The sequence below is a fragment of the Gopherus flavomarginatus genome, chromosome 4 (genome assembly GCF_025201925.1).
Source record: "Gopherus flavomarginatus isolate rGopFla2 chromosome 4, rGopFla2.mat.asm, whole genome shotgun sequence".
NCBI classification, from domain to species: Eukaryota; Metazoa; Chordata; order Testudines; family Testudinidae; genus Gopherus; species Gopherus flavomarginatus.
This window is the reverse complement of record NC_066620.1, coordinates 213,050,029-213,071,389: the sequence shown is the minus strand read 5'-3', so window position 1 is coordinate 213,071,389 and position 21,361 is coordinate 213,050,029. Positions and strand designations below refer to the sequence as shown.

General features: G+C 54.6%; 1 protein-coding gene across 1 annotated transcript in view; it reads right to left on the bottom strand.

Moving 5' to 3' along the window:
- The window catches only part of LOC127048820 (bifunctional epoxide hydrolase 2-like), a 79,575-nt gene that overhangs the window by 29,099 nt on the left and 29,115 nt on the right, over positions 1 to 21,361 (bottom strand). Inside the window, exon 11 of the mRNA XM_050948834.1 lies at positions 5,133 to 5,218. Coding sequence (XP_050804791.1) covers positions 5,133 to 5,218 — 86 coding nt within the window. The remainder of the gene's footprint in view (positions 1 to 5,132; positions 5,219 to 21,361) is intronic.

Below are 21,361 nucleotides of genomic sequence, written 5' to 3'. Positions count from 1 at the left end.
GTATGGACCTCCTCGGCCGCAAGGTCTATTCGGCTGGGGCCCTTCAGCTCAGGGTTTCCAATCAACAAGCCCTTCTTAGCCGCTACGCATTTAACTCTTGGGTGGCAGCGGACAAGTTCAAAGAGCTACTGCCACAAGAGGCACGTCAAGAATTTGCGGCGATTCTTGACGAGGGCAAGAAGGTTGCACGAACCTCGTTGCAGGCCTCCTTGGACGCTGCAGACTCGGCTGCCCGTACCCTCGCCTCGGGGGTAACGATGCGCCGCATCTCCTGGCTTCAGGTTTCTGGCCTTCCTCCGGAGCTCCAATACACCATCCAGGACCTCCCGTTCGAAGGCCAGGGCCTGTTCTCGGAGAAGACAGTCCCCAGACTGAAAAGTCTTAAGGACAATCGGGTCATTATGCGCTCCCTTGGGATGCACACGCCTGGGACGCAACGCAGACCCTTCCGGCCACAGCAACAGCAGCAGCGTCGGCCATACCCCCAGTTCCGCCAGCGGCAGGACCTTAATAGGTGCCGCGGCAGAAATGGAAGGCGCAGACAGTCGGGGAACCAAGGGGGGCAGAATCAGAGCTCCTCCAAAGCCCCGCCTGGACCCAAATCTTCGTTTTGAAGGTGCGCCTGAGGGCGCAGTACCAGTTTCCCCCACGGATCCTTCCCCCCCGTTTTCCAACCGCCTTTCGTTTTTCCTCCAGGCATGGACCCAAATAACATCCGACCGCTGGGTCTTACGCACGGTGCAGACGGGATACCGTCTGCAGTTTGTATCATTTCCTCCCTCCCGCCCCCCTTCCTCGTCCCTCTTCAGGGACTCCTCTCACGAGCAATTCCTTCGACAGGAGGTACAGACGCTCCTCAACAAAGGAGCTATAGAGGCGGTTGCGGAAAACGAGAAAGGCAAGGGGTTTTATTCCCGCTACTTTCTGATCCCCAAGGCCAAGGGAGGCCTCAGGCCTATCCTCGACCTGCGAGAGCTCAACAAATACCTAGTGAAGCTGAAGTTCCGCATGGTATCCCTGGGGACCATTATCCCATCCCTGGATCCGGGAGACTGGTATGCCGCCCTCGACATGCAGGACGCTTATTTTCATATTGCCATATGGCCACACCACAGACGTTTCCTTCGATTCGTGGTGGGCCGCCTTCACTACCAATTTGCAGTCCTCCCATTTGGCCTTTCTACGGCTCCGAGGGTATTCACAAAATGCATGGCCGTCGTTGTGGCACATCTTCGGCGCAGTCACATTCACGTGTTCCCTTACCTCGACGACTGGTTAATTCGGGGCACGTCGGAGCTGCAGGTCGGCAGCCACGTCTGCAGGATCACCGGCCTGTTTGCTACCTTGGGCCTCATGATCAACATGGACAAGTCCACCCTGCTCCCCTCGCAGAGGGTGGAGTTCATTGGGGCCGTCCTGGACTCCACCGTGACCAGGGCCCTTCTGCCGTTGCCAAGGTTCCAGGCATTGTCGGCGATCGTTCAGCGCTTGCTGACAGCCCCCTTGACATCGATACGGACATGTCCGACCCTGTTAGGCCATATGGCAGCCTGCACATTTGTGACCGGGTACGCACGGCTCCGCATGAGGCCCCTCCAGTCGTGGCTCATCGCACATTACCGGCCGGCAAGGCAACCACTAGACATGCTGATCACAATCCCCCAGGGGGTGTTGGATTCTCTCAGCTGGTGGCTAGACCAGTCCGTAGTGTGTGCGGGGCTCCCATTCCACCCGCCCCAGCCCTCGGTGTCCCTAACGACGGATGCCTCAGATCTCGGCTGGGGGGCCCACCTGGGAACTCTGAGAACACAGGGCCTGTGGTCCCCACAGGAGGTGAAGCTACACATCAACATGCGGGAGTTGAGAGCGGTCCGCCTTGCTTGTCAAACGTTCTGTCACCAGCTTCGGGGTCGTTGTGTCGCAGTATTTACTGACAACACGACGACCATGTACTATATCAACAAGCAGAGCGGCACCAGATCCTCTCCCCTATGTCACGAGGCGATGCGACTCTGGGACTTTTGTATAGCCCACTCCATTCACCTCACGGCTTCCTTCCTCCCCGGAGTACGGAACACGCTGGCGGACCGCCTGAGCAGATCCTTCCTCTCGCACGAGTGGTCCCTTCGCCCGGACGTCGCCCTCTCGATCTTCCAGAGGTGGGGTTGTCCCTGCGTGGACCTCTTCGCGTCCAGGGGGAACAGGAAATGCCAGGCGTTCTGCTCCTTTCAGGGCCGGGAACCCGGGTCTATAGCGGACGCCTTCCTTATTCCTTGGACGACCCACTTGTTCTACGCGTTCCCCCCGTTCCCGCTGGTCCACAGGGTCCTTCTGAAGGTGCGCAGGGACAGGGCCCACGTGATCATGGTAGCCCCGGCGTGGCCCAGACAGCATTGGTACCCCATGTTGCTGGACCTGGCCATAGCCGACCCAGTTCCCCTGCCCCTTCACCCGGACCTCATCACCCAGGACCACGGAACTCTCTGTCATCCGGACCTCCAGTCGCTGCACCTAGCAGCGTGGCTCCTGTGTGGCTGACCAGTTCTGAGTTGCGCTGCTCCACCCCGGTACGTGAGGTACTCTTGGGCAGCAGGAAGCCTTCCACTAGAGCGACATACTCGGCAAAGTGGAAGCGTTTCTCCTGTTGGTGCGTGGAGAAAGGTCTCCTCCCGATGGAAATTTCGGTGGCCAATATTTTGGACTATATTTGGTCCCTCAAACAACAGGGCTTGGCGATCTCGTCCCTGCGGGTCCACCTGGCGGCTATCTCCACCTTTCACCCGGGTGGGGATGGCCACTCCGTTTTCTCTCACCCGACGGTGACTAGATTCCTGAAGGGGCTGGAACATCTATACCCTAACGTCCGACCCCCTGCCCCGACCTGGGATCTTAACCTGGTGTTGTCTCGGCTCATGGGGCCCCCCTTCGAGCCGTTAGCTACTTGCTCCCTACTCTATCTTTCTTGGAAGACTGCCTTTCTAGTAGCTATTACCTCAGCTAGACGGGTGTCGGAACTCCGGGCTCTCACGGTAGATCCCCCGTATACAGTCTTCCATAAAGATAAGGTGCAGCTGAGGCCACACCCTGCCTTTCTCCCCAAGGTGGTCTCAGCCTTCCACGTCAACCAAGAGATATTCCTCCCGGTTTTTTTTCCCGAAACCTCATTCTTCACGCAGGGAGCAACAACTCCACTCGCTTGATGTCCGTAGGGCTCTCGCGTTCTATGTGGAGAGGACCAAACCGTTCCGCAAATCCCCTCAGCTTTTCGTGGCAGTAGCGGACCGCATGAAGGGGCTTCCCATTTCCTCGCAGAGGTTATCCTCGTGGGTAACATCCTGTATCAGGACCTGCTATGAGCTGGCCCACGTTCCTACGGGCCGTGTGACTGCGCATTCTACCAGGGCGCAGGCGTCGTCGCTGGCTTTCCTCGCCCGTGTGCCCATCCAGGAAATCTGTCGGGCAGCGACCTGGTCATCGGTCCACACCTTTGCTTCCCATTACGCCCTGGTCCAGCAGTCCAGAGAGGACGCGGCCTTCGGATCTGCAGTGCTCCATGCCGCGACTTCTCACTCCGACTCCATCGCCTAGGTAAGGTTTGGGATTCACCTAACTGGAATGGGTATGAGCAATCACTCGAAGAAGAAAAGACGGTTACTCACCTTTGTAACTGTTGTTCTTCGAGATGTGTTGCTCATATCCATTCCACACCCGCCCTCCTTCCCCACTGTCGGAGTAGCCGGCAAGAAGGAACTGAGGAGCGGGTGGGCCGGCAGGGGTATATATCGGGTGCCATGGCGGCGCCACTCTAGGGGGCGACCTGCCGGCCCACTGGAGTTGCTAGGGTAAAAAGTTTCCGACGAGCGTGCGCGCACACCTAACTGGAATGGATGTGAGCAACACATCTCGAAGAACAACAGTTACAAAGGTGAGTAACCGTCTTATCTTCTAGGGTAACCCAGGGAGGGGAAGGCTGGGAAAGGCAACGGTGAGGAAAGGGGTTACTTTCCTTGTGTTAAGATCCAGGGGGTCTGGGTCTTGGGGGTCCCCAGGGAAGGTTTTGGGGGGACCAGAGTGTATCAGGCACTGGAATTCCTGATTGGTGGCAGCTTATCAGATCTAAGCTGGTAATTAAGCTTAGGGGAATTCATGCTGGTACCCCAACTTTTGGACTCTAAGGTTCAGATTGGGGAAAGATACTATGACAATGATGCGCAGAGAAAACTTACTAGGCCGCTACTCAGGCTGCACTTGTTCAGTGTCTAAACAGAGAAACTGTCTCCCAGGCTGGCATCCTGGCAACTTTTCCCAGCACTAGCTGCACCTAGTGAGGCTCTACTCTGAAAAGTGTCCCTACAAATGGTCTTGTGAGAGGTCACACTTGTTACGCCTCAGTGACTCCATCAAGCACGCTCAGTTTAAGTATTGAGGTCTTCCTCCACTAGCCAACACTGGGAACTCAGGCTGGGCTCAGAGTCATGCTGGGATCTTTCCTTCTCACAGGGGACCATCAGTTCTAACGGTCGTGTAGGGAAAATTAGGTGCTTGGTGACACCTGCGCAGCCCCGGTGCTTTCAGGTTATGATTCAGTAACACCGGAGCAATGCCACCGGGTTGCACAGGTGTAACGGACCGGAACCGTGTTAATGGTGCAATTGCTGATGCCCCCAGAGGAATAAAATCCAGCTCGCTTGCTCTCAGCTGTGTTGGCTCTTGAGGGCTAACAAGAGTAGAGAGCAGTAAAAAAATAACCTTTTGTCCCTCAAATGAACAGTTCTGCATCTGACACTCACACCAGGGAGTAGACCTGGTGAGTCAGTGGAGGCGTCTTTGTACTGTCACTTTTCAGAGCAGAACCTTGCTTCTAACAAAGTTCTGAGCAAATAAATATTTTCAAGAGTCAAGCTGGTGATTGTGGTGACATTTTATATGGTGAACAAAAAATCTTCTGGTCACATTAGCGGGAATTGGGAGCATTTTCTCAGCATTCTATTCCCAAAATCATCTCATTGCAGGACAGATTGAAAAAAACAAACAAACAAAAAACCCACGGCTAAGTCAGAAAGCTCCTTCTGTGGTACCCCCCACCCCTTTTGAAGACTAAATTATAGGGGAACCATCTGACGGTGACTTACCTCACTCGCTCTGGGTAAAAGAGGGACATGTTCCACACCACAGCTCCGCCCCAGTCATGGCCGATGAACACTGCCTGGGAAATGCCCTAGGGGAGTACGGGAAACAAGTGTGTCAATGGATTAGTGCTTTGGGGGAGCGAATGGGGTTTCCAGGGCAGAAGGACTCAAGTTACTCTGGCGAGCCACACAGGAGGGTGACCCAGCACTTACCAGGGGGCACGAAGGGGCTTTGGGACAAGGAGACATTGGGAAGCTCTCTACCAGCCAGAGCGAGAGAGGAGTGCGGCTGAGTTTGCCAATGTGGCACTGTCTTTCTCCCCTACCCCTGCTTCCCCCACACATTCAGAGGGCTCTGCGCAGTCCAGGGGTCCGTTCAGGGCCTGCAGAACAGGCCAATGGTCATTGTTCCCCAGACCTGGGAGGATGGGGAAAGAGACAGCCAGGGGAGGTGCATTTCCACAGCCCAGCCTCTGGGGCGGGGACGGACTAGCTGCACAAACCCTGACAGCCTGGCTCCAGTTGAGCTGCAAAGTTAGGGAGCTCCGCTTCGTCCCCTGGCCCCACGGCAAGCGTTGCTAGCACAGAGTTCTTTGCTTGCACTGGGCTCCTAATCCAGCATGCTGGGTAGCCCACCCTGAGTGAAAACCAGTCTACGAGTGACCTCGCGAACCCCTGGGCACGCGAGCCAGCGTACCAGTCTGATCGCCCAGGACAAATTTCCATTCACAATGCCCCGCCGGGGGCCGACACAGGAACCAAAGATTCCTCCCGCCAACCTACAAGCGGGCTCTCAAGTGCAATTCAATTAGCAGCTGGCTGGAGTTTTGCTGGGTCTGTTACAGATGACTCAGTTGCTCTCCTGCCTCCCGCTGGCTGGGAAGTTTAAGGCCAAAGGCTGGATTCAAAGGGGACATGGAACGTGGTGTCAGCTGGACTCTGGATGCTCTCACTCCCTTAGCCCTCCTGACACTCAGGAGCCTCTAGTGATGTAACTTGCAAAGGGGCTGGGAGGGGGGTTTCTTCCAGTAGCGCAGGGGCTGCTTGAACTCCAGCCTCCTTCCGCCTCCTGCTCGGCGCGTTCCTTGGGTCTCTCGGCACATGGCCTACGGGGATTAGCCTCCCTTACATTTCCAGCAGGCGGCCATGGTGGAAGCAGAGCTGTAAGCAGCCGGGTCAGTTACATGTAGGCGAGTGGGTACAACTCCAAGGCAGGGCAAGAAAGTTAGGAGCAGCAGAAGTGATCAATTTAAGCAGGGCAAACCCTTAGCGTAACCACACTCGGACTCATTTAAACTGCTCTTAAGCTTAGCTCCATCAGGCCTGGTCTATATACAGCATTTCACAGTCTAACTAGAGGTGTGAATTTAAAGCAGTTTAGTTAAAGCAGTTCACAAGGGCACAGGGGCACTCTTACTGGGGTCGGAGAGGGGCGTATTACAGCTTAGCCTGAGCAGATCCCGAACAGACTGAGGACAGGGCACTGGAATAAGTCGGGATATTATGGGTTCTAGTCCCAGCTCTGCTACTGGTCTGGACAACTCGCTTCACAGAATATCAGGGTTGGACGGGACCTCAGGAGGTATCTAGTCCAATCCCCTGCTCAAAGCAGGACCAACCCCAACTAAATCACCCTGCCCTGTGCCTCAGTTTCCCCCACTGTATAATGGGGATAGTGATATTTGCCTCTCTTTGAAGAGCTGCAGGTGGACAGTGCTACGTGAGAGCTAAGCACTGCTGTTAGCCACCACCTCTTAACACAATGGCTTCCCAGTGAGGGCTCAGCTGCTGTCACTTGCCATGGGTGGCATGGCCTTGCCAGACAAAGCCCTGGCAGAAGGTCAGAGGGAAAGGGGTCCCGGCTCCCAGGAGATGCCACTAAACCAACTGCAAAACAGCAGCAAGACAGAGAAGAGGAAAGCAATTTGTTCCAGTTTCCATTGGCCAGGCCCTGCGTTACCCTGAAAGGGGCACTGCCAGTTTTGAAGCACCATCTGTTTCAACAAGATACAGCTCGAGCCACGGCATTCCCTGTTCAGATGTTATTTATTTGTGTGTCCTGGTAGAGGCTGGGCCGGCCAGAATCTCTCTCCTCCCTTGCAAGTTCAGCTGCGCTGCAGTACCGAGTTTTCTTCAGATGGCACAGAACCCCCCTGGGGAGCTGAGCCCCCTTGCGGGGACAGGGTGGCATGTCTGGATTTCACAAATACGACTACTTTGCATTGCACTGGCGCTCTCACAGCACTTACAAATGCAGGCACCATTATCCCCAGATGGGAAACTGAGGCAGGGAGAGGGGGGAAGTGACTCACCCAAGGTCACATGGTCAATCAGTGGCAGAGGTGGGAAGAGAACCCTGTGCATTAGTCATTGGACACTGACTCCTATTTCAAAGGGGACTGGATACCGAAATGAACCCCGGCCACTGTTCTGCTCACCTCATCTCTGCTAGTCTGAGGTACTTGCATGGCCCCAACTTACATCGTACCCAAGCACCTCACGATCTTCTATGTGTTTATCCTCAGAACCCCTCATGAGGCAGGGAAGAGCCATTAGCACAGAGGGGAAACTGAGGCACAAAGGGACTAAGGCCCAGCGGCATTTAGGTGCTTAATGCCTATTGAAATCAATGGGAGTAAAGCCCAGATCCCCAAAGGGATTTAGGCACCGAAGTGACTTGCCCAAGGTCACACGCAGAGCCAGGATCTGATCCCAGGTCTCCCAAGTCTGTGCCTTAACCATCCGTCTTCATGTCTGCTGGGGTCCTGGGGCTGGTGTGAAATGAACTGGTGGGAGTCAGTCTAGTTCCCCGGAGAACAGACATGCCAAAAATCACCAGCAGAAGTGGCACTTTGCTAGCAGGCTCAGCTCTGGGTGGGTCGCAGACACAGACTTCCCCTCCCCCCTCTAAGGGGGGACCCTCACGTCAGGGTTGAGGCAGGAGTGCAGGGAAGCTGCTGTTCTGTGTCTACTCAAGACCCTCAGCGTGGCCCCCTTTAATCAGCTCCAGTGCTGGGTTAACCCCTCCAGCCAGGGAGGGCCCCAGAGCGACCCAGCTACAGCTGGGCCCTGCCAGAGCCTCATCAGCACTGTGCGTTCCAACAGGCCCGCCCGGAGCAGGTTCTGATTTAAAACCAGGCTCCTTTGCCAAGCACTTTTTCCCCCCGAGCTGTGCAACTGCTCAGGTGCCAACTGCTGCTGCAGCAATAAAGAAAGATCAAGGGCTTGTCAAAAGGTTTTACAACCTGCAGCGGCCACTAGGCCGGGAGAGTTTAATGAAAATGTATCAGGTTGGGGCTGCGGAAAGAAAAAAGGAAAATCAATTGGGAAACCGCGGGGCCTTCCAGGCAAATGATCCTTAATGTTCCCTACCCAGAGCTATTGAGCAGAGCTGCTCCATATGGACCCACTGGCTCACGGTCGCAGCCCGTGCACTGCAAGGGGGATTGAACAGAGCAGCCATTTCAGACCCAGAAGTGACATCGCAGATTGACGCCCAGTCCCCATCTCACAGGGCAGGAGACAGAGGGGAGGGCAAGGGGAGCAGATTTCCAGTCCCTGCTGTGGATTCTAGCCCCTCCCAGGCATGCCAGCTGCATCGTGTAAAGTACGTACAGCAGAGACATAGCCACGCCGGCAGGGCCACGCTGGAGCCTGGCAGGGAAGAAGGCTCGGGGAACCCGCTATGCGCACGGCCCAGGCAGCAAGAGTTGGAATAGAGGGGACTATCCCTAGTGCTATGTCATCTCCCCTCCTGGCATTGCCCTGGATCCACCTCTGGCACAGAAATGGTACGTCCCATTTGCCAGCACATGGCCCCAGTGCCACGAGGGGTACTTGACAGAGGGGTTACGCTGGTCAGCCACTGCTGTGGAGACGCTGCACCTCCCCTTGCCCATTGGAGCCCCCAAACCCTTACATGGCTGCCAGCCCCGGGCCACCCAAGCCCCTGCAGTCCCAGAGTGCCGGGCGGTGCAGCCTGAGCCCAGTTTCAGCCACCCTGAGTCCCAGGCCACAGGCCTGCCCTTGTCCCAGCCTCAGTCCCGACCCCTGGGGAAGAGCAAGAAGCATGAGGGGTCTCTGAGCAGAGCCATGCCCGGCTGTTTAGGGAGGCTCAACCTCCCCTGGCCTATGCTACCTGCTACCCATGGGGGTGGCCCAAGACTAGACCCAATAGAGGTATGTGGACTAAGGCCCAGGGCTAGGATGGGGTAGAGCTGGGGGTGGGGAGCCTTGACCTGGAAATGCCACAGATCAGGAGTGATTGTTGCCCTTCTTTGCACCTTTTTCAATTCTAATAGATCTTTTTTGAGTCGCGTTTACCTAAAACATCAGGGCCCTTCTTGATTCATTCAACAAACTCCCCACCACCACCACCTGACAGCTGTGTAAAACATGGGCTAGAACTGCAGAATCCGTCCACATACGTGCATGCATTCCTGAATAGGATATTAGACAATCTGATATAGTGCTTCTGCCAAGGGCAATGCAACCTGAGAGCCAGCCTGTCACGGAGTCACCGGGCGATGCTCTGGAACTGCTCCCCACCAAGCCAGTCAGGACTTTGGGGAGCCTCCTCTCCCTTGGAGCAGACTTGTTCAGGGCAAGAAGCTCACACAGCTTCACCTCCTGGGTCTCTCCTTGGAGCATTCAGCATCCTCTGCCCCTCCGTGCGCTTCCCACAGCGAGTCCACCCCAGCGGGGTCCTGGGGAAGCCACAGGGCCCTGCACCCCCACTTTGCAGTCAGACGTGACTCTCAGCCAGCCAGTAACACAGAGGTTTATTCGATGACAGGAACAGGGTCTAAAACAGAGCTTGTAGATACAGCGAACCGGACCCCTCGGCTGGGTCCATTCTGGGGGGCAGTGAGCCAGACCCCCAGGTCTGCCCTCCACCCTTGACCCCAGCCAGCTCCAGACTAACCATCACTCCCAGCCCCTCCTCTCTCCTCAGCCCCTTTCCCGGGCCAGGAGGTCACCTGATCCCTTTGTCTCCAACACCTTCAGCTGGCACCTTTGCAGAGGAGGGGCCCAGGCCATCAGTTGCTAGGAGACAGAGTGTCAGGCATTTAGGGGCACTGGCCCTTTGCTCTGCCAGATACTTAAGAACTGCCATGGGGACACTGAGGCACCAACACAGTATTCAGAGAAAACATTAAGAACTTTCCCAGTTCGTCACATCTCTCCCCCCTTCGAGACCGAACTGAGCGAGGTCACTCCAGCCAGTGACCTGGGGAAGTTCGAACCCACCAACGTTCCCATGGATGCCCCAGCTTCTCTCCCATTCCTTGGTGTGAGTTACAGCAGGACAGTCCAGTTTCACGCCCTCCCTTAGGTCGGGTGTGCTTGATGGCACTTGCAGGCCGCATGTAGGAAGGTTTATGCGGCTTGAACCCTTTTGCTACCCCAATACCTCTGGGGTTCAAACTGGGACGGGGTCTTCTCCCAGCACTTAAGAGCCCCCCTCTTGGCCTTGGCCAGCTTTGGGCTTGGGCAGCTGCTTCCCACTTTGTGGCCCAGACACAACACCTTTGCCGTCCCCCCTTAAACATTCCAGCTTTTAAGGTCAGTCCCACCTCCTTGAGGCAGCCCATCCCCCTTTTCACCTGGGACACCTGTTCCTCCCAGGTCTGGCTAAAGATGCACATGTTATCAGTGTCTGCCAGGGCCAAGTTCTCCATCTCCCTCTGCTTGTCTAGAATCTCCCCAGGCCTAGACATGGGGTGGGCATCGGACACTGTGATGGCTTTAAGCTTCTGATAGCCCCCATAAAACCAGATCATCCTGTCTCCCTTGGGGATCAGCCCCACGGGTGAGGCCCATGGGCTGTAAAATGGCTGGATCCCATCTAGAGGCAGCATGTCCCTGACCTCTCTCTCCAGGTTCTGGGCTGCTTTCCCAGTGACTCTGAACGGGGAACACTTGATGGGGAGATTGGCTCCCACCTCAGGGAAGAGATCCCCCCGGGGGTCTTCCCCCTTCTTCATCCAATCCTCCCTCTTCAGGTTCAGGGGTCCCCTCACTCTCCTCCCATCCAGAAGTTCGAAAGGGAAGAACCCTGTGGATTCTTGGGGCACCACCAGCTGCCTCCTGATTCCCCCCAGTTCTACTTCCCCTTGGGGAGCCCATTCCCGGTACAGGAATCCCTTCTCCTGCAGGACTCTGTCCCTGCAGCCTTCCCCAAGGGGGTTTGCAGCGCTGTGGCCAGCAAGTTCCCTCAGTTTCTCCAAGGAGGGATCGCTCTGCAGCTCGGTCTGGGATTCAGCAGCTGAGGCAGGGAGTGGGACCTGCTCCCTCTCGCTGGCTGGGCCTGGGGTCACAGCCCCCCTGAGCCCTGTCCCTGGTAGCTCCCTCCCTGCTGTGTAATCACTTCCCAGTAGCGCGTCTGGACCAGGCAAACCTGTTTGGCAGCCGACCTGCCCTGCCCGGGTGTCCCCCCACTCAGCTGGGATCTCAGCTCCCCCCGTGCTCAGTACTGCCCTTGCTGTCCCAGTGGGGCCAGGCAGCGAGCTCTTTGCTCTGGTCACAGCATCAGAGCCAGTGTGAGCCCCCTCTCCGGTGTGCAGGGGCGCGGGGAGCATCTCTCCCTCCCACTCAGCCCCAGGGGGCTGGTTACAGGTAGGCAGGTATCCTGAGCCCAGCAGCCCCTCCGTCCTGCCAGCCAGGTCATTTGCATTTTCACTGACCATTTCCATCCTAGCCAATTGGTTCCCTGGATTTGAATTCAAACCCTCGGCCATTACAGGAGCTGGACCTGGATCCTGTCCCATGGGGAGACAGTCACCCCCCAACAGGGCCTCCCAGCCGATATCCTGGAGAACCCCAACGACCAGCCAGCCCAACCCCTCCTGGGTCTGCACAGGGATCTGGGCCATAGGCAGGGCGAGGGGCTTCACCCCAGGGAACTTCACCCAGGTTCCACAGTCCCTCAGCATCTGGGGCTGCACCACCACAATTCTCTCTGTCCCAGGGTCTCGCCCCCGCAGGCGTGTTTCCCCACTAACCCCTGGGCAGCCCCCTATGTCTCTCTGATCCACCATCACCAGTCCACGCTGCTGCTGCTTCTCCTGCAGCTTTTCCTCTGGCTCTTGCTCTCTCTCACGGTCCTCTTGCTCTCTCGGGCTCTGCTCCCATCCCATCCGTCTCCAATCTCCTGATAGGGAACCCGATCATGAAGACCCTCGTCTGATTGGGGACCAGACTCCCGGGGATGCCTGGCTGATGCTCCAGCTGCTCTCAGATCCTCTTGTAGCCCCATCTGGGCCAGGAATCTGCTCCTCAGAGCGGTCCTTTTCCTCCAACTGCACGATTAACTGTGCCTTGGTGAATTTCCCCATGCGTAACCCTCTCTTTGTGCACAGGATCACAATGTCCTTCTCAAGGAGATGGTGATAGGCCATCACTTCACCGTTCCCAAGTGGCTCTGGACTCACAGGCCTGTGTGCTCTTGGCTCCCCCATGGTTTCCAGGAAGAACCCCTGGTGTGCCAGCCCTTCTCGTGATCACCACCTCTTTGCCAGGGTCGAGCTGCAGACTCCTCCGCCCCTGGGACTGCTCCTGCAATCCCCCGGGGAACCCTGCTACTGCAAAAATCCTTCTCTCTCCCAGGGTCGAGCGGCAAGCTCCTCCGCCCCTGAGACTGCTGGCTGCAGTCCTCAGGGGGACCCTGTTACTCCAACAGTCCTTCTCGCTGGTCACACACTCCCAGAGGTTAACTGCCCCCTGAAACCGTCCCTCTCTGAGCCTTCAGCATGCCTGGTCCTCATTATCCCTCCTCTGTTTTACTGCTCCCCAGTCACTTACTGCAAGCAGCGCCATTCACGGGGTGCAGTACGTCGTACGTCCCGCCGCTGCCACCAGTTGTCACGGAGTCACCGGGTGATGCTCTGGAAATGCTCCCCACCAAGCCAGTCAGGACTTTGGGGAGCCTCCTCTCCCTTGGAGCAGATTTGTTCAGGGCAAGAAGCTCACACAGCTTCACCTCCTGGGTCTCTCCTTGGAGCATTCAGCATCCTCTGCCCCTCCGTGCGCTTCCCACAGCGAGTCCACCCCAGCGGGGTCCTGGGGAAGCCACCGGGTCCTGCACCCCCACTTTGCAGTCAGACGTGACTCTCAGCCAGCCAGTAAAACAGAGGTTTATTCGATGACAGGAACAGGGTCTAAAACAGAGCTTGTAGATACAGCGAACCGGACCCCTCGGCTGGGTCCATTCTGGGGGGCAGTGAGCCAGACCCCCAGGTCTGCCCTCCACCCTTGACCCCAGCCAGCTCCAGACTAACCACCACTCCCAGCCCCTCCTCTCTCCTCAGCCCCTTTCCCGGGCCAGGAGGTCACCTGATCCCTTTGTCTCCAACACCTTCAGCTGGCACCTTTGCAGAGGAGGGGCCCAGGCCATCAGTTGCTAGGAGACAGAGTGTCAGGCATTTAGGTGCACTGGCCCTTTGCTCTGCCAGATACTTAAGAACTGCCATGGGGACACTGAGGCACCAACACAGTATTCAGAGAAAACATTAAGAACTTTCCCAGTTCGTCACACAGCCTCACTCCTAGGACCAGCCACATTTATGGGGACATCGTCCCACAGCTCTGCCCCGTGTAAGATTTATGTCTGGTGAGAACACTGGGCTCGTCAATATCAGACTTAAATCCAACCAGCCTACAATGCACACAGAGCTGCAGAGAGATTTATTCCACCTCATCACAAAAATCTGATTGTTCCCCATACAGCCAAAGGGATTGGCCAGCTCTGAAGTCCAGGTAGCAGTCACTGAGGAACATCCCAACAGACTGGCACCTCCTTGCAGGGAGTCTGGGAAATCAGGAGCAGATACTAATGCGCCAGGACCTACACTTTGAAAAGCCCATGAATATTGGTTCTGCTCTCGCCGCACCTTCGTGAGCAGATAACTAAGAGCAAGCCCGTGGCATACTTCCACTGCCTGTTTTCGCCAAAGTAGGTTCCCCACTCATATACGGTTGGATCTGCGGGAAGATGGTGGTGGGAGGGTGTAATGGAGGAGAAGAGGATGGTCAAGTGCAAAGGCACTTGCCCGGAACTCAGGAGATGTAGAGTCAGTTTCTGGCTCTAGCTAGAGCTCTCCCCATTCCCATACTATCTCCCAATGGAGTCCTGCCCTTAGGATGGAAGAATCCCATGCACTGCGACAGACTAGGGACCGACTGGCTAAGTGGCAGTTCTGCAAAAAAGGACCTAGGGGTTACAGTGGACGAAAAGCTGGATATGAGTCAGCAATGTGTCCTTGTTGCCAAGACGACTAATGACATATTGGGCTATATTAGTAGAAGCATTGCCAGCAGATCGAGGGAAGTGATTATTCCCCTCCATTCAGCACTGGTGATGCCACATCTGGAGTACTGCATCCAGTTTTGGTCCCCTCGCTACAGAAAAGATGTGGACAAATTGGAGAGAGTCCAGCAAAGGGCAATGAAAATGATTAGGGGGCTGGGGCACATGACTTACAAGGAGAGGCCGAGGGAACTGGGATTGTTTAGTCTGCAGAAGAGAAGAGTGAGGGGGGATTTGATAGCAGCCTTCAACTACCTGAAAGGGGTTCCAAAGAGGATGGAGCTCGGCTGTTCTCAGTGGTGGCAGATGACAGAACAAGGAGCAATGGTCTCAAAGGGAAGATCTAGGCTGAATATTAGGAAACACTATTTCACTAGAAGGGTGGTGAAGCACTGGAATGGGTTACCTAGGGAGGTGGTGGAATCTCCTTCCTTAGAGGTTAAGGCTCGGCTTGACAAAGTCCTGGCTGAGATGATTTAGTTGGGAATTGGTCTTGCTTTGAGCAGGGGTAGGACTAGAACCTCCTGAGGTCCCTTCCAAACCTACTATTCTATGAACACTGCTGTGAGGCAGGGAAGTGCTACTAATCCCATTCTACAGAGACTAAATGACTGGCCTAAGGTTCCTTGGCAAAGCCAGGAAGTGTATGCAGACTTCCTGAGTCCCAGGCCAGCACCCTAACTGCTGGGACATATTTCATCCCCTATCAACCCATCACTTTTGCAAGCAGTCAATTCCATCTGTAGACTGAAGGGGCCCTGTCCCAGGTAGGAGCCCAAAGTGAAAACTGGCATTTGCAAAAAATGCATCAACACGGCTGCATGATGCCAAGTTAGCATATCTGCTGAGCCTCAGCTAGAGAAAGGGCTCCATTTGTGACTCACCCAGAGGAGCCTGCAAAAATCACAGATTGAATCTTGGATGGCGTAGCATGGAACAGACCCACACACAGTCACAGCCTATCTGGCCTCCAGGTTACGCCTGGGGGAATTCTGTGCCACTGTGCACATACAGAATTCATCTCCTCCCACAGATTTTTTTTCTCTGCAGAAAATACATTCTGGTGGAGAGGTGCTGCAGTTATGCCTTTGCCCACCAGGGGATGCTGTGGCACCAGAACAGAGGGCAGTCGGCTCATTGGCCATAGCAGCCCATGGGGGGAGGAGAAGCTACATTCCCCACAGCATCCTGACCCTGGGGCCAGGTGAGGAGGCACAGAATATGGAGGGGGACAGACAGAGCAGAGCACATGGGGCTGCTGGGGGATGACAGACTTGGCTTCAGAATGGCTAGTGAGTGGGACAGACTGGGGCAGGGGCTGAAAGGGAGAGGAGGGTGCAGGGACACATAGGGATGGGAGAAGAGGTGGCTGAGTGGGGGGTGCAGGAACACACAGGGACAGGGGCAGATGTGCCTGACTGAATGGGAGAGGCTAGGGGTCAGCCAGGGTGTGCATGGGAGAGGTTCCCCAATGCCCTAACCAATACTCCAGCCCCCAAAAGTTCCACACTTCACCCACCCACACCCAACAACCCCCAGGTTTACTCCTAGGCCCCTTCTCAGCAACATCCCAGATGCAGCCCCCCCAGCTATAATGGGTTAGAAAAAGAGTAGAGCAAGATGCGCTTTTAACAATTAGCAATACCTTGCTCAGGTCAGATGAGTTGAATCAGGGAGCATCCTAGTCTGTAACGAACCTTGGATTCTCGCCAGCATTAAAATAATGAAGTGGACATGAGCAGTGGTCTTGGACTCAGCCCAAGTGCCTCTGAAATTGGCTTGGCAGTGGATAGGGTTGTGAAATTAACAGCTGAGCAGTTATAACAGGCGACACGTGGACCACAGTGTGAAAAGGCCATCCTAAGAACCCACTAACCACTCCCAGCCTTTGAACGGAAGAGGGCCCAATGGAAGAGGCTGAGGCGTCTCTCACTGCAGTCCCCTGGGAACACTCTATAGCCTTCTCAGAGACCCCAAACTGAACTGGACAGGCTTGATTCTCCACGGCCCTGCTCCATGCACAGTCTGGTACACGCCCGGCCAAAGCAGGAGTAGAACTACGTACAGGTGCTAATGACAGTGCAACCTGCAACGCGGTGAAGGTTCATGCCTCAGCAATCCTAGCTCCGCTGCACTCAACAGCACACGGGCACACAATCAGCAGCTGGAAATATCTGCCACTCCAAAGATGGAGAGTGTTCCATCATTTGGAGACTCGTCCATTGCTTCCTGGAGTCAGATTGTCACGGGGAACTAGCGGTTCCCAAACTCCATACCGTACTCAACACAATCTCCTCTGTAAGGTACCAGATGGAATGATGTTGATCAGTCCAAGCCCAGGGCAGCCACCCACCAAGAAAAGACACCCCACACTGAGAACACACCAACCCCACGGACAGTGGCAGGTCCTGCCACAACGGGCTTATCAAGGCTAGGACAGGGAAGCTGGCTTCTTTTGACATTTCACTTTTAAAAGCCTTTCAGGATGGTTTATTCACAGCCGCTGCTGAAAGGAAATGTTAATTGGATTTCTCGCAGACTGCGGCAGGGTCAGAGAAGGGCTGAAATGCAAGATTTGAGTTATCAGCCCACGAACCTTTGTGCCGCAGTTGAGTCTCCGCATCAATTATATGACAAACTCAATTCTTCCATCTTATCTTCCTAATTATTTTTCTTTCACCCTGTCCATATTCCCTGCCCTGGACAAATGCATCAAATGGATCATCACAAATACTAACAAAACTAGGGAACAGCAGAAGCCGAATTTCCATATAGGAACGGAAGGTCTTGCCAGAGTTGACCTACTACCTTCAAGTTGAAAGAGGATTCATGGTCTTGGGCTTAGCTAGAATCAAATCTTCTCCAACAAGCAATGAGGTTGCTCTGATGTTTTAGAAGTAAGAAATCCCTTAGAGCAGTGGGCCAACCGCCAGGCAAGTGTTGCCCCCCAATCTCATGAGAGGTAGGGCCCCTCTCGCAGTCCTGGAAGGTTCCACTGCTACACAAGGTCCTATCTATAGAGAGAGGCGGTCACCTGGGGAGGCTGTATGGAACCCAGAGAGCTGTAAAGCTCAGACCACAATACCCTGAGCTTCCCTGAGGGAAAGCCAACAGCACGACTGGAGCACAGGGGAGCTGAAGCCCCCCTCTAATCACCAGGCAGGCTGCCATACCCTGGACCAGTGGAAGCTTTCCTTGCAGGGATCGCCTTTCCAGGCATAGCACATTGCAGCCAGCCAATCTGCAGATCACAGGAGCAAATGTTAAGACTCCTAACACCCTTGGCAGTCATCCAAAGTCTGGGGAAACTGAGGCAGCGTGGGTAACTTGCCAGGAAATTGAGTGACAGTCCTGAGGCCACAGCAATTAGAACCCTGCGTTCAGTCCAGGAAAGCCAGACCCCAGAAAGGAACCAAATAAATGGAGCTGGGTAAAGAGCCTGTGAGGCGAACAGCAGGCCAGAGGGGCTGAGTTACGAAGGAAGACAGAGAGGTGGGTAGATATCACTGGGTCACGGGAGCACTCATGACAGGGGCAGGGCAGCTCAGACACTCAGGGGGTAAATAGTAAGAGCAGGAAGCAATCGTTGGTAGGTGAGTGACACAGGCCCCTCCATTGTACCACCTGTCAAGAGACCCCAGCAAGGAGGGTGACATAAAAGATTGTATGTGGCAGATTCATGCAATACCATGGGTCTTTTAGGTTAGTTCCCTACCCTCTTCAAGATCCTAGAAAAGAATATCAAGGTTGGAAGGGACCTCAGAAGGCCATCTAGTCCAACCCCCTGTTCAAAGCAAGATCAATCTCCAGACAGATTTTTACCCCAGTTCCCTAAACGGCCCCCTCAGGGATTGAACTCACAACCCTGGGTTTAGCAGGTCAATGCTCAAACCACTAAGCTATCCCTCCTCCCAAAAATGGACCAGGGAAGAGTCTTTAAAGGAAAGTCAGGGGCTGCTGTCATTTAGGATATTTAAGAGAGGCAGCGTGGTCTAGTGGATAGGATACCGGTGACCTGAGTTTTATTCCTGGCTCTGTCACTGAGCAGCTGTGAAATCTTGGGCAAGTCTTATTTAGATTGTAAGCTCTTTGAGACGGGCTATCTATGTATATGTGCACATTTTCAACAAGGAGGGTCATTAGACATTGGAGCAGCTCCCCCAGGGATGGGATGGAGACTCCATCAATTGGAGTCTTAAGAGATTAGACCTTTTGTATCCGAAATCTTTGGGCATGGTGCAGTAAACACCAGGGGAAATTCTACAGCCTGTGGTATGCAGAAGATGGTTAGAACCGTCCCTTCTGGCCTTAACGTCTTTGGGCAGAAGATGGTGGCTTCCATACAGAAGGAGGCAGAGATACATGAGAAAGAGAAGGATAAAGAAGGGGGCACGTCCTACCGCAGGACGAAGGCAGCGTGGGGAATGGAGTAGTAAGAGATCGGAAATGCAGGCCAAGATGTGCAGACCCATGGGGAATGGAGAGCTTAAATTCAAGAGAAAGAGAAGCTTCAGAGAGCACCGGGGCTGTGTGGCGAGACTCACGACTTGGAAGCATGCAGGTCACGCTATTCCTGAAAATAAAGGTTGGCAGCAAGTTTTCCCACCAGCTGGCAGGATATTTGAGACTTCTGCCTCTCACCAGGTCACGCACCAACTGGTGGGCAGCCTCCCCACAGGGTGTGGATTTAGGGGAGCTGGAGTACACAAGCACAGCAATTCCTTCCTCCTCCCTCTTCTTTTCAGAGATGTCTAGAAGTAGCATGGTGGGGTGGCTCCATTTATGGTCTCCGCAACTGCAGGTCAAACACACTCAGTCTGAGATTGGTTTTTCCAATCCACCTGCGATCAGGGTCACTCCGGGTGCCTCGTCTTTTGTGCCTCATCCCCAGTAATGCAGGTTCTGGGGACCAAACTGGTCCCTCAGTGGAGCTGTATTACAGTCAGTGGGTTTGCACAGACATCACCAAGTGGGGCTCGGTGAGCAGAAGCTAGGAGACCATTCTCTAAGGCACAAGGAACACACTGCGGTTCGCTCGCCCATAACCAGACTGGCCCTGCAGGGCTCTCAGGAGTGAAGCAAGAAGCACTGTCATTAGAGTCAGTTGCAGTTCTGATGCTGACATACATGGGGAGCAGAGCTGCTGAAGAAGCTGCTCCTCTTTTTATTTACAATCTCGTTAAAGAGCGGACAGCACTTCAAGCTGGGCTACTTTCAGGATAGATGGAAGAGGTTTCAGGATATAGCAGGGAAAACCCCTACAGATACTGACATTTGCCTGTGTCGCTACTCCCGGCCCCCCACCTCCTCCCCACCCCGCACACTGGTCATCTCATTTAAAGGAGTAGGGGTGGATTCCATTCTTTCAGTGGGATGGAAGCCACCAAGCACTGTGCTGTCCAGCAGATGAATGACCCCAGGAGGGTACATTATTCAACACAGGACGGGTCAAGCTGCTGCTCTTGCCATTTGCTGCTCAGCTGCGCACCCGCCCACGTGTCAAAGGGAAAACCGTTCTCCATCACCGCCGGCAGCGAGACAGGAACGAGAGATGAATCAACCGGCTGGCTGAAGACACAGGACTTGCCAGACTGAATGAGACCAAGGCCCATCTAAGTCCAGTGTCCTGTTCTCTGTGGTGGCCAGTAACAAATGCTTCAGAAAAATGTGCAAGGATCCCTGTGGAATAACCTACCTCGTTTTCCTTAGCTCATGGTAACCAGCGGGTGATGACTGTTTAAATACCTTCTTCTATCCTGTCTACCGTTCACATTATCCACAGTGATGTCTGACTTCTCTTAAACATGGTCCTCAATTCTCGGCCCCCACTGACACCTAGTTAAGCAAGTTCTGCAGGTTCAGTGCGTAAAAAGGCATTTCCTAGTTTCTTTGACTGCTCTTTTTCCATGGAGGGGAGGAAAAACAGAAGCACTCAATTCACCAGTCCTATACAATTCATTGTTTTGTTAACCGCTATCATGTTTCCCTCTTATTCAATCTCCTCTTTAGATGTATCAATCCCTGTCTTCCCAGGCCTCCACTCACTGGCACCTTTTCTCTGGCGATGATCTGAAACTTGCCCTGTTATTCCATCTTCCAGAGGAACAACTGACAAATTACTCTTCCAAACTGTGCAGTGATCTCGTAAATGGCACATCCTTTTTCCAGGCACTCCACGGGGACCAAACACGTTTCATTTGCAACCTTCATCTCAATAAATCAACGCAATTCTCTAGCAGTGAAAGGCTAACGCAGGAACGCACTTAAAGCAAGACACTTCTTCACACAGCCAGGAGAGACAGAATGTCTGGAGTTCCCCAGCCTGCCCAGTAGCCGGGTCAGAGAATCATAGATCAGGGTTGGAAGAGACCTCAGGAGGTGATCTAGTCCCACCCCCTGCTCAGAGCTGAATCTCTTACAGTCTCGAGTTGTGCAAGCTCCTGCGTGGATCACCTGCCCCTGGTGTCTACACTGCAGCAAGGGACACAATTCCCAGCCTGAGTGGGCAGCCAGGCACTAGCTCTGCTCGAGCAAGCGTGCTGCAAAGAGACGCGTTGCTGGGAATAGCACGGGCAGCAGTGCAGGCTAGCTGCCTGCATACAAACTGGCCCGGAAGCCCTGGGTACACACTCGGCTGGCTAGCCCAACCCACCAGCCACGCTATCCCCAGCTGTGCTGCTACTCTTAGTGCGCTTGCTTGGACAGAGCTCGCACATCGGCCTACTCAAGCTCCCAGCACAGACAGACCCACACGGTGACCCGAGGGGAACGTACCACAAGTCTGCAATTCTTTGCATGTCCTCTAAGATCGTAACATCCTTCCTCTCGGACATGCACACACCCTCCTCTCTTCTCCATCAGCCCAGAGAACCATATACGTCTGGGGTTAGTAAAAAGTAAAACCCAAGAACTTATGCTGAGCTAG